Source organism: Heliconius melpomene, chromosome 6 (genome assembly GCF_056956725.1).
Source record: "Heliconius melpomene rosina isolate 202511_hmr_F chromosome 6, ASM5695672v1, whole genome shotgun sequence".
Taxonomy (NCBI): Eukaryota; Metazoa; Arthropoda; class Insecta; order Lepidoptera; family Nymphalidae; genus Heliconius; species Heliconius melpomene.
Window position 1 is genome coordinate 11912976 of NC_140394.1, and position 19583 is coordinate 11932558.

General features: G+C 33.0%; 1 protein-coding gene across 1 annotated transcript; it reads left to right on the top strand.

Moving 5' to 3' along the window:
• Positions 1-355: 355 nt before the first annotated feature.
• On the top strand, positions 356-19389 carry Cyfip (Cytoplasmic FMR1-interacting protein Sra-1). The gene is made up of 28 exons (XM_085186247.1): positions 356-647; positions 1687-1823; positions 2147-2326; positions 2899-3080; positions 3388-3515; positions 3800-3897; positions 4397-4501; positions 5056-5141; positions 5510-5630; positions 6213-6404; positions 6957-7171; positions 7462-7592; positions 8150-8320; positions 8991-9073; positions 9506-9648; positions 9792-9965; positions 10546-10684; positions 11184-11270; positions 11686-11885; positions 12278-12411; positions 12674-12865; positions 13447-13571; positions 14146-14224; positions 14656-14750; positions 15487-15668; positions 15910-15972; positions 16776-16923; positions 17309-19389. The coding sequence occupies exons 1-28, from the start codon at positions 572-574 to the stop codon at positions 17462-17464; spliced, it is 3822 nt and encodes a 1273-aa protein (XP_085042373.1). The 5' UTR covers positions 356-571; the 3' UTR covers positions 17465-19389.
• Positions 19390-19583: the final 194 nt, after the last annotated feature.

Consider the following 19583-nt stretch of genomic DNA (forward strand, 5'->3'; position numbering starts at 1 on the left):
AATATCACTTTTATTTCTAAACAGAAAACATGTATAATATGTACTTATTTAGTATATTTCTAAACGGATGTGGGCGTCGTCGTTGCCGTATTAGTCATGATTCGAATGAAAGCTCGATATCATAATGATATTTTTACAATCGTTATAAAAATGTTTACTTTTTTTCATTTAATAATTTAAAATAAACATTTAGTATAATTTTTCGAAAATATATCTTATGGTGTTAAAAACAAATAAAATAAGTATATAAATAAGAGATTTTTTATTTTTTTGTATATAAAATCGATTTATAATGTATTCCTTTCTGAACGATTCATTCTAAACATCACTACTGCATAATGTTTTGCTGTCATTAATCGCGAATACATATTATTTCCTGCAATTAATGAGATATTACTTAATTTTCTATTTAAATACGTTTATTTTAATACAAACATCAATATATTTGCACTTTCCTGTTATTCTATAAGCTCGGAGTGTTCTGAGATACTTTTATTTATTTAAAATTGTAAAGTTATATTATAACTATATAGTTATACTTAATATATTTTTAATAAAATAATAAATAAAAATGTCTGTAAGTGAAAAAGTGTCGCTTTCTGATGCTTTAAGCAACGTCGATGTCTTGGATGAATTAACACTACCCGGTAGGTTTAGTAATATTTGTTATATATTATAGTACTTATAACGGAAGCTATTCGTCATTAGTTATTTCTTCAATAAAAATGATAAAGGAACGTTATTTCTATATAATTTGTAGCAATTTATTACATATTTTATAATTTTTTATGTGGCGTTATATTTGGCCACTTGCACTTAATGATAAAATGATTGGAAAGCGGAGAAAAGAATGATTTATCACTTAATTTTCAGTTCTTTTATGTTTCGTTACCAGATCTTTGCCTGAAATGAATCCTTAATTAGGTGTTGTTGCATGTCAATGCTTATTTAAAACAGGTCGTCTTACTTCCTGCTTTATAACTCAGATTGTTGTGGTACATAAAGACAACATTTAAATATGGACATGATAGTTGTGGGTTCAAAACTTAAAAGGCGGATGACTATACTACTTTTAATACTCTGCTCTCCTAAGAGAAGTACAGCAAAGACTTACTCCATACAAATTAATTTAGGTGGAAAATGTAAATCAGAGTGTTGTGATACAAGATTCTCTCTACCGATGCCAAAAAAAGTAATTAACTGGCAATTAAAGCAAAAACATTGTTCTTAATATTCTGCTTCTTGACATACATTTTAAAAAGTTAGATTTGGAGTTGTAACCATCACTTTACTTGCAATTTAGACATAGCCCAAATAACTTATAAGAAAATAAAAAAACCTAAATTTAGATTTTTTTTGATAAATAGTTTTGCCGACAAAATATATTCTTATCTATTCTGCTATATTTTATACTGCATAGAGAAGCTAGTGTTAAGCCATATTACATTCTCCACATTTTCCACCAAATTCAAGCTACTGTTGAAAACACTCTTGAGTAACACCAATATTATAAAATATATCTTACTAATAAAAGAAAATGAAGGTAGTAAATTGTACCGACAACCATCATGTCATGCACATTTGAAATCAGACACTTTCCCATTGTCACATCAACTTTACTCAAAGACAAAAAAATAATATTGTTTTAAGATTGTTTATTAATGATTAAAAATAATTTTTTTTTAGATGAGCAACCCTGTATCGAAGCTGCACCATGCTCCATACTGTACCAGGCCAACTTTGACACCAACTTTGAAGATAGAAATGGCTTTGTCACTGGCATTGCCAAATATATCGAAGAGGCCACTGTTCACGCTAATTTAGTGAGTGTATTTATTTTTATTTCAAAAGTGTAATATAATATATTATACCTATTATAGGTATATTGTAACTGATAGTTTTAATTGTTTTTTTTAAGGTAAAGTGAGGGGAGAAAATAAACCTATAAAGGTTTATCATTTTGTTCACATATACATGTGTGATCATATGTAAATTTGCAATCTCAAATTTGTTGATTTTGAGAACTTGTTGATGTAAAAATTTTATATGTCTTTCTTAGAGACATAGGTATAATTTATATTCACACGCTTGCGCCACTGTGTCACAACGGCTTCAATTTTTTTTATTTTATTTATTTTTCTTATAGAATGAACTTCTAGAAGAAGGCAACGCGCATGCAGTCATGTTGTACACTTGGCGTTGCTGCAGCCGCGCCATACCTCAACCCCGCTCCAATGAACAGCCGGACAGAGTGCACATATACGAACGGACTGTCCAAGTACTTGCCCCGGAGGTGGATAAACTGTTGCAGTTTATGTATTTTCAGGTAAATTTGTGAATTATCCGATAATTGTTTAAATATCTTGAAAAATTTGTACAAAAGTTTATTATTAAATCTTCTCCATATTAAATATATTCTATGTCATTTAATAAAAAAATCACTTCAAATACTTGTCTTATTACAAATGCGTGGATACCAATATCTAAAAAACCACAAAATTTATTTTTATAAAACTTGGACTGTTGTAATATATCACATTTAAATCATAAAAGATAATTGGTATACCTTTAGTTCTAAGACTTTTTTGGACAAACACACTTATGAGGTTTTATTTTACTATAGATCTTCATACTCAAATATTTGAGTATGAAGATCTATACTTAATTTACGTAATTGGATAATATTATCCAATTACGTAAATTCGTCAACATATTGTAATCTTGATAATCTTAAAAAATCTAAAATATATTTTATGAATCGCGGCTAACATCACTCGAGTCGCCGTTTAAACAAAAAACAAAGCTCATCCGATTGGGAGCTACAATCTCACAGACAAACAAACAGATACTTTGATTTCGTCGGGGGTTAAAAATAGCGTTTCTTTTTCAATTTTTCAGCGTAAAGCCATAGAACGTTTTTGCGGAGAAGTCCGCCGCCTCTGCCACGCGGAGAAACGGAGAGATTTCGTATCGGAGGCCTATTTACTGACGCTGGGCAAGTTCGTCAACATGTTCGCGGTGCTAGACGAGTTGAAGAACATGAAGAGTTCAGTGAAAAATGATTATTCTACCTATAGACGGTGAGTTAATAGAATTAAGAAAATAATTTCATGCTGTATTTCGCATGTAGCGGGATAGACAAGGTACCTAGTGTTAAGACTATGTTATTTACATAGTACTGTAAAATTATGTATAATAGAAAAATGGAGGTTATGAGTTCCTACACATTCAAAAGTATGCCAGGCACAATACTGCGTTGAGTTACGCCACACGATAATGCCTTGTAAATTGGAATTGTGATGAATGGAGTGTTACCCTGCTATATGCGGAATACAGTGTGAATTTGAATTATAAAATTATCGGTAAATAATTACAATTTTTTTTCAGCGCCGCCCAATTCTTAAAAGTAATGTCAGACAGTCAAAGTCTACAAGAATCGCAAAATCTTTCAATGTTCTTAGCGACTCAGAATAAGATACGTGATACAGTGAAGGATGCTTTGGAAAAGATAAATGGTAAGTGAGAGTTTTGTTTTTTTGTTATTTTTTTTAGTTTCACAATGTATCTAGCAAATAGCAATGTAGGCCGAGAGGGTTTCCATTAAGACACTTCCGTTCCCGCTGAGTAGCGGTACTCAACGTCGCGCTATGTCTTGTTACTAGAATGAGAAAATATTATTTATTTCATTCTTTAGAGTGGGAATCGAACCAACAAACTGTCGCGTTTACATTCTCATTGAATAAAAAAATATATGTAAATAATTAAAATATTAAATTACGTATTTTTTCTTTAATGTCAGGTTATGAGGACTTGTTAGCCGACGTTGTGAACATATGTGTATACATGTATGAAACTAAAATGTATTTAACACCATCCGAAAAACATATGCTTGTTAAGGTAATATAATATATATTTTTCATTTTTTCAGAAGAATTTTTCAGAGAAAATTCACTACACATCTAGTCGTTGTAATTTTGAAAAATTGTGTTATAATAGTGGACCATAACTATCTTGATAGAGTGAGGAAATAAAGATAATTTCTGTAATTCATTCCCCCGAATATGTATCGAACCCACAACCACAACCATTACGTACAGAGAGAACAGACTCACTACTATTATATAAAAAACACTATTGTCTCTAACTATTATCCCACTGGTACTAGTGGTTTTTTATATATTACTAGTAACCTAAAGTCTGTCGCCCTCTTAAACTTATTGTTATATTATAGCCAATTTCTTTAATATGGTAATGTTAATTTTATCTTATGTGTTATTCTGATATATAACATATATTGTTGTTAAGTTTTTGTGTGAAGTGGAACAATCATTGATAGTCACAAACTTTCATATTTATAATGCACATTTATAGTAGCACTTTTCTTTTTTTCTTTCAGGTAATGGGCTTTGGCTTATTTTTGATGGATTCAGAAGTTTGTAATATAAACAGACTAGATCAGAAAAAGAAAATAAAATTGGACAAGATTGATAGGATTTTTAAGGTTGGTTTATATATTTTTTTATTTATGTTGTTTTTATTTTAATTAGTGGCAGAATAGCATTAAAATAGCTATGAATGGAACAAAAATAAATGGAAATTAATAATTATTTTTTAGTAATGTAATATTGAATAATTTTATAACTATCACTCTGAATAAGTAATTGAAATAATTTTAAATTATATTTTACGTATATATACGTATGTATGTAATACTAGCGACGCGCGTGCGGCTACGCCCGCATGAATTACACAATTATTTTATAACTAATACAAAATACTTTTGCCTTCTAATAAAATTTGTTTTTAAAGACAATATCTACACATTGAAAACTGAAATTTCAGCAAATTCGATAAAACGACTATTTTACAGCAATTTAGTGAAACAAAATACTTTATATGTATATAACATGTTTATTTATGAACCGATTGAAAATAACACTAAATGTTATGTTGTTATGTTGTTTACTATATATTTTTTCTTACATATGTATGTTTTTCTTGTTCTATCTATTTATTTCTTTCACCATATATAATACATGGCTATCTCTTTTTCAGAACTTAGAAGTTGTTCCGTTATTCGGTGACATGCAAATAGCTCCCTTCAATTATATAAAAAGATCGAAGCACTATGATCCAAGCAAGTAAGTGTAACTTTTACGTTACATCTTAGTGGTTTACATGATATTAAACTGACGGTAGTGAGTTCGATGTTCACTTATACATATATTATTTATGTTATAAAAAGTAGCTTCACGAAGTAAAACAGAGTAGGCAGAGTGAAACCTGGTGTCCATACATAACCATTGTGTTCTCGTCAGACACTGTCGCATAATTCTATAACACTTAGCTTATATTTAATTTTTGTTTCAACTATATTCTATATTCCACAAACAGTCTAACATCCGTTGTTAGACGGCGGTACTTAACGCCGCGCATTGTAATATTTAATATATTAGATACATTAAATATATTTTATATAAAACTTGAACCTGTGACTCATTTCCTCCAGGTGGCCTCTCTCCTCGTCTCCGAACCCTCCGTCTCCACAAGCTGACCTGATGGTCCACTTACCACAGATAAGGGAGGAACATCAGAACTATATATCAGAGTTAGCAAGATATAGTAATGAGGTAAGATTGTCTTTTTTTGCTGCTTCACGCTGTATGCCGCGTGTAAGATTGGCACAGAGTTAAGACACTCTGTTTCTCACGCGGATGAAATTTTAGAGATATTGTGTTCTTAGTGACGGAATCCAACGGCGGGCCTTGTTTTGTTACCAAAAATAAAAATATTAAATAATTAATTCTATCAACTGAGAAGCGAATTCACAACCGTCGCTTTATGTTGAATTATTCAATCATTTTAGGTGATATTAACTTTCAAGGAAGCGGGTTCGGATACAGAAAATAAAGCTGTTTTAGAACTGTTTTCGAAGCTTATAACTTTTGTCCTCCTAGTGTTAATTTTAAAAATATAAAAAATATATTTAAGTGAGGTGTGATAAAATTATCAGAACATCTTTTAAGATATTGTTGTTTCTTCCTTTCAAGTTTGGGACAAAAAGAGATACGATAAGAGATCAAAAAGAGACTAGAAGTTGGAGCTTCACAACAAATGACATTTTTGCGCATTTAATACTACTTTTTCAGTTTTCGGCAATTCTAAAAACGTCTTTGAAATATATAAAATTTTCCAATTTCCAATCGCTTTAGGTGACAACAACATTCAAGGAAGCAGGTTCAGATACAGAAAACAAAGCTGTCACAGAGCTCTGTCTTCGTGGTTTACAACTATTATCATCTTGGTGCTCAGTTTTAACGGAACTATGTTCGTGGAAACTCTTACATCCTACCGATCATGCTACCAATTCAAGATGCCCAGCTGATGCTGAGGAATACGAAAGGGTGAGTGGATAATTTAAGTTTTTTTTAGGTTCAAGTTGTATTCCGCATATGGCAGGGTAGACAGAGGGAACCTGGGGAACTTAGTGTTAAGAGAAGGTACAGAGTTTCTAATTAAGTCATTGTTCCCTACTTTCCACCGAATTCTTGACGCATTGCGTGTTGAGTTACTTTATTTCCAGAGCGAGTAAGTAGACGAGAGTTTAAGTTTCAAATTACTATAAAAGTAAATAATGTAGAAAATATTAATGTATAATAAATAACATTGACACATTTGTGGGTTTTGTTAGCGTTATGAAATATATCCGTAATTAAAAAAGTTTTTTTTACTTCACGCTGTTTCCCTGCATATGGCAGAAAGATATATAGTGCTAAGACGTACCAGAACGTGGAAGTAAATCTTTCTCTAAATGGAAATCGAAGCCACAACCAACCTGTTTACAGTAACACGCTTGTCATACTGCGTCGCGACGGCCTCTTCTCAGACTAATAATGAAAATGTATATCCATTACTGCTTCACGTGTTGAAATCAAACCCAAAACCTATATTCACAGGCAACACGTTACAACTACACATCAGAGGAAAAGTTCGCAATGATCGAAGTCATAGCAATGATCAAAGGTCTCCAGGTTCTCATGGCGAGGATGGAGACAGTCTTCGCTGATGCTGCAAGAAGATCTATTTATGCTGAACTCCAGGATTTTGTTCAGTTACTTCTTAGGGAACCTTTGAGGAAGGCTATTAAGAATAAGAAGGATTTGATAAGGAGGTTAGTCTAAAAAGTATAATTTTTTGGTAGGTAAATAGTATTAAATATTTTTTTACAAAAAATATATTTTTTTGGTTTTTCATTAATAATATATCTTATTATTTAGTAATTGATTTCTTATTAGTTATGTCGAACGTCAATATATAGATCGGTGAATACTAGATTAATAATAATAAAAAAAAACTGTCTGTAAAAAGTTAATAGATCAAGGTAAAAAAAAACACCTTATATTTTATTTCTGCTTAATTCTACATATGAATAATTTATCTAACTTAAAATGTTCTTCCCAGTATAATAGTATCAGTCCGCGAAACTTGCGGTGATTGGGCGCGTGGTTGTGAACCGCAACAGGACCCTGCGTTGCGAGGAAAGAAGGATGCGGAGGCTAGTTTTACTATTAAAGTGCCGAGACGCAATGTAGGTAAGTAGGGGTACGATTTTTTGTGAAGGGGAAGTCTTGGTTTTTAGTAAATATAAATTTAATTTTATAATCCGTGTTTTAACCAAGAACCACCGCGAATCCATCTATATTTGATCAGAACTCAGTTCAGAAGAACTCCACAAGGACTTGGACGCGGCCACTCTATAGCAGTTTGAGGCTTTGAAATCTACTGTTATTATATAGAAATTATAAAACTCTTCCTTCCCTTATTATTAAGAAGCATCGGTCAAAGCTATTTGATATAGGAAGTTGAAAATTGCCATACATTTTTCAAAGACACAGTCTCTAAATCTTCGCGAAGTTAAAAACCTAAAAACCTGTAGTATCATTTTTAGATTAATGATTAATTAATGGCTTAATAATGTGCTATCTCTTTCACTTAAAGCTGTATAGAATAAACCATATATTATACATAAAATTACATAGAATCCTTAGGTAGAGTAGGGGAGAAAACCAGCTCCAAAATCCCAATAAAATATGATTTTATGTTACTTATATCTCAAAATGTATTTTAAATAATCTGTATTTCAACCTAGGACCGTCTTCCACACAACTATACATGGTCAGGACTCAGTTAGAAGCCCTCATTTCGGACAAATCGGGAGGACGGAGGACTCTCCGTAAGGACTTGGACGCGGCCACTCTGCAGCAGATTGAGTCTTTCCACAGGCAGAGTTTTTACTGGGGATATATGCTTAATTTGGCTGGTGAGTTTTTTTTACTAAAGCATATGAAAATGTAAAGAATAACTTTATATAGGGTTCTTTATCTCTAAGTTCATTTGTCCGTCTATTCTTTTTCTCAAGAACGCATAGAGCTATCAAGTTGTCAATTTTTATGAAATATTTAAGTCTACTATCCGTTGGAGCGTAAAAAAACAAACTTTTAAATCGGTGCAATCAAAAGATATTTAACCTCCTTTTTACCGCATTTGTATGATATTGTATGATATTCGTAGCATAACCATAAAATTTGGCAAAAAATAAAAATATCCTGTAGAAATAGGACTTGTCCATATGATCACGCCAAGAAAAGGGCTTTTTTACGTTTTCCACTTTTCGCCCGATTTTTGAGATATTGCGTATTGAGTAACAGAACTCAACGTCGCGCTTTGTCTACAAGAGCGAAAAAAAATAATTCATAATATTCCTCATTCATTCCTTCCATTGGATATCGAACTCAATCATAATTATATATCGCGTTATAAACGCATTTAGATAAAGATACGCTCGCTCACTTTTAAAAGTGCAATGTTCAAAAATTTCCACATCAGCTGATAATAAAAATGTGAAGCTGAATAATTTATAACTAAATTATTTCCACGTATACCCAATAAGATTCCGTAAATATAAAACAAAAACAACCATTTTTCAACAGATTCTCTACAAAAATGCTGTGATCTGTCCCAACTTTGGTACAGAGAGTTCTATTTGGAAATGACGATGGGAAGGAAGGTTAACGTAAGTATTAATGATTTTATTACTATAAATTTATATATTATTGTACATAGCAGGGTAGGCAGCGGGTACTTGCGAACCCCATTCTCATTAAAACACTGCAATCTACCTGATTGCCTCCCGTATCCCGCACAAATTAGGTTAAGCACAGGGAATGTGGGAACCCTAATGTTAACACTCCATTCCCATTCTTTAGGCATTGGCTATACTCAACGCCGCAATTTGCCTTGTTCTGGTCGTTTAAAATTAATAATAAACTTTTTATATGTAATCAAAATGTATATATTTTTTTAGCTTTATCCTGTATCCGGTATAGGGTAGGCTAAGAATTTTGTCAGAAACAGTTCGTTCCGTATTTTCCGCCCAAATTTTGAGACATTGCATGAATATTGACATTGTGTTGAGTGTGCTAGTTTTTTTTTAACTTCCATACAGAAATGCACGGTCCGCCATCAACACAACGAAGAATGCAACGACCTAATCACAATGGAAAAAAGGATCCAGTTCCCCATAGAGATGTCCATGCCGTGGATATTGACTGACCACATCCTAAAGTCCAAAGAGCCGGCCATGATGGAGTAAGTCGATTTTTTTGCGAGAACGAGGAAATGAAAATATTTTATTTATATTTCATTTTCTCAAATGGGAGTGGAAACCATGATCTCTCATTTTTTAATATGTATCTAAATATTTTTTATTAACAATTTATTTTTTAATTCAGATACGTCCTCTACCCCCTGGATTTGTACAACGACTCAGCACAATATGCGCTGACAGTATTCCGGAAGCAGTTCCTCTACGACGAGGTGGAGGCGGAGGTCAATCTGTGTTTCGATCAGTTTGTCTACAAGTTGTCCGAATTGGTCTACGCTTATTACAAGCAGCTGGCTTCTAGGTGAGTCTTTATAGACTTTTTGTTGTATGAGAAGGAATATTTGTTTTAGTTTTTTTTAGTGCTTTATCTCAAGATCGCGTGGTTAGATGCATAGAATTCATATCAAATATAAATATAATTCCAGTCGTGGCGCAGAGGCACACAGTGTGACTTTAACGCGACTGGTTGTGGGTTCGATTCCCACTCAAGAAATGAAATATTTATTTATATTTATTGCCTATCGCTTCGCCCTGGTGTCGAGGCAAAAGTGGCACTCAACACGCAATGCCTCCAGAGTTCGGCAGTGCGGGGGGACGGAGCATCTCAACACTAGGTTCCCTCTGCCTGCCTTGATATGTGTGGGATATAGCGTGAAGCTGATTTAATAATGTCACACATTAGGTTCCATTCGCACAAGCCCAAACAAGTTTTATGGATTAAAAAAAAAGTCCTGTTGTGTTTCTTGCGCTGCTTCTTCTCAAGTTTGAGATATTAACTTTAGTGGACTGATTGTAAATTATTTGATGTTTAAAAAATTAAGCATGTAACTTCTTACTTTGAATAAAATTATTTCACTTTAACTTTCCCTTCCTATCCCCAGCATGTTACTAGATAAGCGTTACCGCGCAGAGTGCGCGGCGCGCGGCGCCAGCACGGGCGGCGGCGCGGGACGATACGCCTCCCTGCTGCGGCAGCGGCACGTCGCGCTGCTGGGCCGGCACGTCGACTTGTGCGCGCTGGTGAGTGGGGGAGAGATAGAAGTGGCGTGGAAGGGGTGGTAGTTTATGAAGTACGTCGATGTGTGCGCGCCGTAGAGTGGAGAAGTGGTGGAAGTAGTTGGAAGTGTTGGTAGTTTAGGAAGTATTGTGTTTGCGAACTCTTTTAGGAGTTCAACTTTTGTTTTATAGGACTATTAAGAGTATTTCTTCAGATGTAAGTCCAGTGTTGGTTGACGAGAAATCTTGCAAATTTTGAAAGTAGTTATATATGTATATTGGTATATTGGAGTTCATGCTTTATATATTGTATTTATTGTTTTCCTTTGTAACTTAAGACTGATAGCAAGGAATGAGTTGTAAGGTGCAAATATAATGATTTATGATGATTCAAATGCTTTTTCCAGTCTAGTTGTAAATACGGAGATATTTATCTTCATTGAATGTTATTAGTAAAATAATAACCTACAATCGAATCTCAAACCTTTAGTTAAAACTTATAATTATAATTCCCACAATACAGGTGGCGCAAAGAATAAACGCGGATATGCACCGCGCCCTAGACGCGGCCGTAGCTAAGTTTGAAGCTGGTGACATAACCGGTGTTGTCGTAAGTATATTTCATTTGTGTAGAAATGTAATGTAAAGTAATATAAAAATATAAATTTTGTTTAGGTTTTTATATATATTTATAAAAATTTTTTAATTCTGTAGTTTTTATTTGTGTAACATAATTTGAATCTGCTTCTTTTGAATACTGTTCAAGCGCTCTATTCACATGAGCATGAGATTGTTAGATAACGCTACATTTTAGTTTTAAAATTTTCATACATGTATACTTATTGGAAATAATTTCTACCCAATAAATCAAACTAAAAATACTCCTCACAACATATGTTTAGTGTTCAATATATAATAGGTTTAACGGGACATCGGCATATGACTTAGTTATTAAAAATATTAAAAAATCTCGCCAACAGTAGTAACACATTCAAAATATTAACACGAATTTTCAAAATCTCCAGGAACTAGAAGGCCTGATCGCAGTCAACCGTCTCTGCCACAAACTCCTCAGCAGATATCTCTCCCTCGACGAGTTCGATGCTATTCTGCGTGAATCCGATCACGGCGTGTTAGCGCCGTACGGCCGTATCACGCTGCACGTGTTCTGGGAACTGAACTACGACTTCCTGCCGAACTACTGTTATAATGCTGCAACTGATCGGTAAGTGAAAACATCGGACTTAATGGATGATATTTTTTTTATTTCTGAATGTGTTTGTATATTGAAAAACGTAGACAATGTTTAAGATGATTATAAGTTCAAATTCCAATGGTTGTAATATTATGATATTTCATTTTAATGTACTTAGAAATGTGTAGTGGTCGTACAAGCCAAATCGGGCTTAAGACCTTGAATAAAACAAATTTTGATGTATTATGTTATGAATAAATAAATAAACAAATAAATATATATATATATGTATATAAATTAGATTCACGCAGCATCACGCTGCACATGTTCAAACTATGATATCCTGTCTAATTACTGTTACAACTTTGGAACTATTTATTTATTATTATTATATTTAATATTGACTATTAACTAAAAATCAGATTCGTAAAATGCCGCGGTATACAGTTCGCGGCTGGAGTGCAAAGGGAGAAGCCTCAGCAATACGGACATGCCATGCTGTGGGGATCCAAGCAGCTTAGCTTGGCGTATTCCGCTCAGTATGCACAGTATAATGGTAAGTGGAACGGAGAGAGTTGTCACAAGACATTCGTCAATTTTGTCATCAGTAGACATTTGGGAAATAGTTATAAAAAATTAATTTAATTTAAAATAAGAAGGTACATTACATGCGTGCTTTATAACATTAATAAATAATTAATGTAGATATTGAAAAAAATGGACATTCTAACCAAACTAACACAATATAATCAAAATATCAAATACATCCCTATGTATACAAATTCTTCTTTACCTTACTAAGCTTTTTTCACTTCCAGGCTTCGTAGGTCCCCAGCACCTCCACGCCCTCGTCCGCCTCCTCGGCTACCAGGGCGTGGCAGTCGTGGTCTCCGAACTCCTGGGCGTCGCCAGGGGTCTTCTACACGGCACCCTAGCGCAGTTTACGCGAGCACTTGCCGCCGCTATGCCGAGACATTGTAAACTGCCGAGATACGATTATGGATCTAATGGTAAGTGATTTTAGTGGTTAAAGTTGCTCGCTTCTGGTCGCATATCTATGAACATTTTTAAAACGTTTACTACAGTCATGGGTTTAATGAGTTTTTAGGGATTATGCTCTATATAAAATATTTATTAGATTTAGATTCATGATTTTAGTAGCTAGTGAGACTTCGTCTTTGTTTCAGATATTTTGTAGGAGAGTGACAAATGAATCTAATGACTGAATGTAGTCGTCGGATTTCTCCTTCTATACTTTATTGTGTATCTCATTGTACGAAAATATTTATTTTACTTATAATTTCTATTTTACCCATAATTTTTAATAACTTAGAGGCCATCGTAGCGGAGAGAAACAGCCTCTGATTGTGCAGGCGATGGTTGAAGGTTTGATCAGCACTCGGGGGATTTTATTTCCCTGCTCTGGTAGACAAGCGCGTCGTTGAGCCCCGCCAGCCATTACGCATTTCGAAAACTTGATGGTGCTCGTTTTGAAACTAGGTCCTAATAAAATCCTAAACTATCCTGCTAATAAAGCGTAAACAAAAAAAATTACACATATTTATATATAATCGATATTCTCTTATTTTAGGAGTTCTTGGCTACTACCACGCCCAATTAACCGACATAGTGCAATACCCGGACGCACGAACGGAATTGTTCCACGCTTTTCGAGAACTTGGAAATATCATACTGTTCTGCATGTTGATTGAACAGGTAGTGATTTTTAATTATTATTTTTTGTGTGATGTAACTCTCTATTTATGAATTTTGTGTGGGGTTTCTAATGAGACTTGTGATTTTGATTTACCATTATAACTATCTAAGTTAAATTGAAGTAAAAATATTATTCATGATATACGTATAATATATCTATATATCTATTAAATGTATTTTTTTTAATGTTGAATGTAATAAAGAATATTATATATAAGAAAAAATGTATCTCTTTTATGGTTTTGATAATTTTAAATAGTAATTTTAACTGCTATAAAAAAATGATTAACTAAATCATACTATACTAAATAATACTTAGCATTTTTAAAGTTCTATTCAACGCTTAGGAAGGACTACTCAGTGCTTTATTTTTTTAAAAGAAAACAAACTACTTTAGTTCTTTCTAGGAAACATTAAAATTTATATCCGCGCCTCTTGTACTACCGTCCAAGCACTCTGATAACTAAGACATACGTTCTCATTCAAATCCCGCTAAACGTAATAATGTAACTAACGTAATGATTCTTCATATGTATTTTTTTTATTATCTCTTTTTCTTTCTTTTGTTTTCTAGGCCTTAAGTCAAGAGGAAGTGACAGACTTGCTCCACGCAGCACCCTTCCAGAATATTCTACCGCGTCCTTATACAGCAGGTATGTTTTTAAAAAATCAGCTTCGCGCTGTATCCCGCACACAGCAGGGTAGGTAGAGGGAACCTAGTGTTAAGATACTCCGTTCCCCATATTCCGTTGAATTGTCGAGGCATTGCGTGTTGATTGGCGGAACTCAACGACACGCTTTGCCTCCGCATGTTTCTAATGATTTTTTAAATTATATTCATATTCTTTTGTAAGCGTTCAAAGTATTAAATTATAAGATTGAGATATGGATTAATTATTATTGGGAGCTCAGTTTGGATACGTTATCCAACAGCAATGTCGATTTTCGAGTATATCGAATCACAATAAATAGATATTTACTTTTTATATTATATACTACTAAACTTGCTTTTAGGATATAAATTTGATATTAAGAAAAACGATTTTTTCCGATTCACTCTTTTAGACTAATCCTTTTTTTTCAGAGGGAGAAAAACCAGAGACAAAGCAGAAACGTCTAGAAACCAAATACTCTGCTTTACAAATCGTGCAAAATGTGGAGAAATATGGCACTGCTAAGGTATTTGGTTTTTTTTATGACGAAGTGATGAAGTCCTTTTGATAAAGGATTATGATTTATTTATAAATGTTGCGACAAAAATTAAGTAAAGGCAACTTTATATAAATTAGCATACTTTTTAAATAATAAAATAATGGAACACACATGCTGTTTATTAAGCGCATGCTGGAAACTGCAGGTGGTGACAAATGGAACCAAGTGTGGACAGAGGAAACTATTGCTTGCACACTCCGCTCCCATTAAGACGCTTCGGTTCCCAATTTTCCGCCCTATTTTTGAGGCATTGTGTTTTGAATGGCGGAACTCCACGTTGAGCTTAGCTTCGTTACCTGAGCGATGTGGAAGTCGGTCAATGTATTCTCGGTATCGGCGTGAAAGAATACACAAATTAACCAAAAAATATTTATATTTTTCAATTTAGTCCCCTAATAACATATAATCTTATATCCTATAATCTTAACACATTTTTTACATCATGATATTAACAATTCCCTGTACAAATAACTTTCCTTGTCTGAACACCGTACATTTATTTCCGCCTCCAGCTCTTTATCATCTTTGTTTATAGGTTTTTACTAATATAAATACATTTGAAGACCAACTGACGTCACCAAACAATCAATCAACATGACCAAGCATGAGCCAAAATCGCGAAACCTATATGATTGAATTGGGAAACTCTTCAAAAATGTATCGAATATCCCATTATCGAAACAATTCTGTTTTCATTTTATAGCAAAGTCAACTATCCCGGGAAGGGGACTTACTGACCCGCGAACGTCTCTGCTGTGGACTGTCGCTGTTCGCGGTAGTACTACGTCGCTTGCGCGCCTGCCTCACCGCGCCGCAATGGCCCGCGCCGCCCGCGCCCCCTCACCACGCGCCCCTCCACACCGACGACACCACCGAATTCCACAGGTGAGTAACGTGCAGTGTGACGTTTTCACATTATATTGCAAATATTTATTGTAAGAGTACAATAATAATGAAAGAAGCGTTAGCTTAAGTTAATAAGCAAATAATATTTTATGAGATATTTATTGAGTTGAGTAAGTAAAATAAATTGTACTTAGTTTATTATATTAACGCCGTACAATCTCATTAAACAAATTCTCTGAAATTTCTTTTGTTCATAAATTAAAATTCTTTTCTTTTTCAGATTGTGGTCTGCTCTACAGTTCTTATACTGTATTCCAGTTGGTGACACTCAGTTTACAGTCGAGTGAGTATTGTGTTTTATTTCTTAACCCTCTAACACTCATGAATTCTATTTTTTGAAATTTCTATATAATGAAATAAAAATAAAAGTTTTTAAAGTTTTTTTTTAAATACAAAATATGCATACAAAATATTAATTACAAAATATGGAGCGTTATAATGCGTTTTTCATACACCCTTCTCTGACACCCGAAAAGTGCTATTTTGGGATATGTCTGTATTTAATAAAAGTGTGTCCAACTCATGCAGATCAGAACTTAGGATCTTCTTTCCTGTGAACATGAGCTGCTGTTCACCCAATTCAAAGTTTTTTTTTCCCTCTTAAGTTCAGTTTAGGTAGCTTCTTCTAACCAGCGGGTGGGCTTGGTTACTCATTTCTTGTGACGAAGTATTTTGCACATCAATATCCGTCTCTGAAACAGCGTTCATCCAAAAATATTTTAATCTAATACAAAATTGGGGTCTACGAGTCGAAATCCAAGCCTTAGTTAATAAAAACTTAATACTGTCTGCACCCGCAAACAGAGTAACACCAATATATTTATCTTAACTAATAACGTCTGTAAATATTGTAGGTAAATTTAAAATATGTCACAGAGGATTAAATTTTTGTAATTGTGACATAATGCAACAATATTGCAACTCTGTGACTCGTGTGGTAAAAATTGTTTTAAATTAATATAATTTAGTTTCAGTTGTTTAATTTTATATTTTTTTTATTTCCTGAGTTCAATAAAGTGTTTGCTAATAAATTCCACTATCCATGAATAAGAAAAAATACAATTTAAATCTAATGCCTTCCTGTAGAGAGTTATTCGGTGAAGGCCTCCACTGGGCCGGGTGTACTCTCATCGCTCTTCTCGGACAACAGCGCAGGTTCGATGCTCTGGACTTCTGCTATCACATCCTGCGTGTGCAACGTGTTGATGGCAAAGATGAGCTGGTTAAAGGCATTGTGAGTATAATAATGTTCCACATGATTTTAGGATTTTTTATTACTTTTGATTATTTTTTCTCGGGTGACTAATGTGCAAAAATTCAAAATCTTTTTTAGGGCAGCCATAATCGTACTGTACATCTATGTAGATCAGAACTTTCGATTTTTAGGTGAACATTTTTGTAAAGAGAATTAATGATTAGGTATCGACGAAGCAATTAAATATTTTTATTAGTTTTTTTTTAAAGTTAGGCTTGAGAGATATATGATAACACATATGATTACTTGTAGGCTATTCATGTTGGCTTGAGACAAAATGTAACCCAACAAAACAAATCAACTTAATCTTTTACTGACGTCCTTATATCCAAATTATTCATAATAATATTTTTATTCTTTTCAGCCACTAAAACGAATGGTAGACCGTATTAGACGATTCCAGGTGCTAAATTCTCAAATATTCAGCGTCCTCTCCCGCCATCTTGCGGCGGACGATGAACGGGCTGGTGTCGAACACGTGAGGTGCTTCCCGCCTCCTGCCGCTCATCACCATAGTTAGATTGATTGATAAGATGATGTCAATCCATCAATCAAGCTATCAATTATATTGCACATCGTATAAGGCAATGAAGCTATGAATTATATGAATTGACAAAATTGTTTCAAACTATCAATCAAGATGACAAGACAAGAAAGTGTTACATCAAACTCTATATCAGTCAGCTCCTTAACAACTGATCTAATTGGCAAAACTATGTTAAAGTAATTGAAATTCCTTTTCACCATATTTCGTAATGCAAATAAAAAAAACACAATTACGTAATTTCCAATTCAATTCCAATTAAATTTAATATGTAATTTAGTATTTTTCTTTATTTAAAGCATCAATCATTCGATAGTTGATTGTCAAGTATTTCGACATAAATAAAAAACTAAATGTCTATTAGAATAAGGTTCATATACTAAGTATTACATAAAATATTATTTGCTTACTTATTTAAGTATAGTCTATATATGATATATCGTATCCATTTCTCTTTACTATATTAAGAATTAGAAAATTAAGAACCATAAGTTGAATAATCCATTGTAATTCTTATTATGAAGATTATGAAGTTTGGATCTTATATTTCAATTTCGTAACGTTTTTAATAATAATAATATAACACTTTACAAGTTTTCATTTCAATTAGCTATATATAACTTAACATAATATGCGCAATGGCACGTGATTTCTTACAGGCAACCACTATACGTTATTTACCGTTTATTTCTGTTGAAAATTTTTTAGGGTTTTCATTTGCTTATCTCATTTTTGATATTTGTTCATAGAAAGTACCTTTTAACAATGTTAACTATTTTGATAATTTATTGGATTTTACTTTTTTTTTTAATGCTTCGCTTCTTAAATTTTAATATGGAATCTGAACATTTTGTTTTATTTGGAAAATGGATAATATAGTTTGTAATTTTTTATTTATATTATTATATGTAATATTTTTAGCATATAATATTATATAAGTAACTTTAACTTTTCGTAGTGTTAAGACACTCCGTTATTAGTAAAATTTTAGAGTAACTGCGTGTTGCGAAAATAACGCCGCGTATTATTTTACCAGTATCGAGGGAATAAATAAGTTTGAATTACATTAGTAATGAATAGTTATCTATAATAAATAAAACTCTGATCAATCCGACTAATTGTTGTGCATCCGCATGATGTAAAAATATCCGGAAAATCAAATGTCGAATTTTGCGACGTATTGTAAGTTGAGTGGTGGAAGAAATGAAAATATTAAGAAATAATAGTTTACACCCTCAAAAGGGAATCGAACCTACAAACGTCGCGTAAACAGTCACACCCTTATGCTCCTGCACCACGTCGCGCCGCCCTAATATTTTATAATAGTATTAGATATCTCTATATTTAACATTCTTAATATAATCACTTTCGTGTAGATTTTATAGCGATGTACTATTTAGATACTTTAAACATAAATGTATTATCTTTTCTATATGTAATTGTAAGATTTTTTTTTAATTATATGAATTGAATTGCGGAACACAACGCCGCTCTTTGGTCTCGTCAGAATCGTAAAATGAAATAATTAAAACGTAGCCTACAACCATCACGTCAACAGACACACGCTGTTTATGAATTAACAATTGAATTTTTATATTAAGAATTGAGTAGTCGAATTCCAAGTAAAAGTAACACATTTTTACATTTTTTTATTTGACTTGCCGAGTTAAAACTCAATCTGACCCACTTCCCTTTGGATTGGATTCGGATTACGACTTCAGTTGTGAAGGCCAAAATGGGCGCTGCAACAAAATGCTGGATTACAAAATTTGCACAACTTTTTTTGTTAACCTATTTAGTTTTTAAAGTTTCTCATTTAGACATTCTTTTTTTATATTGTAATCAAAATAAGTTAGTTGTATTATCCTCTATGTAATCAATAAACGAAGAGAATAATAAAACTGTGTTTAATTCCAAATCCTTTTAATAAACCTTTTATTTTGTTTTTAATGAAAATGATATTTTTGATGAATTAAAATATTAAAAGCAAATCCATGATGACATGAAAATATTTAATATTAATATTTCCACGCTCTAGTAAATCCATGACAACTGCAATTTCTCCAGCTCTCGAGACATTGCATGTTAAGTTGTG

Bases quoted from the DNA above. Each gene is read 5' to 3' on its own strand.
- Cyfip (XM_085186247.1), top strand. From the start codon at position 572: ATGTCTGTAAGTGAAAAAGTGTCGCTTTCTGATGCTTTAAGCAACGTC. The intron at 2,327-2,898 runs GTAAATTTGTGA...TCAATTTTTCAG, and splicing joins TGCAGTTTATGTATTTTCAG to CGTAAAGCCATAGAACGTTT. The intron at 12,412-12,673 runs GTAAGTGGAACG...TTTCACTTCCAG, and splicing joins TCAGTATGCACAGTATAATG to GCTTCGTAGGTCCCCAGCAC.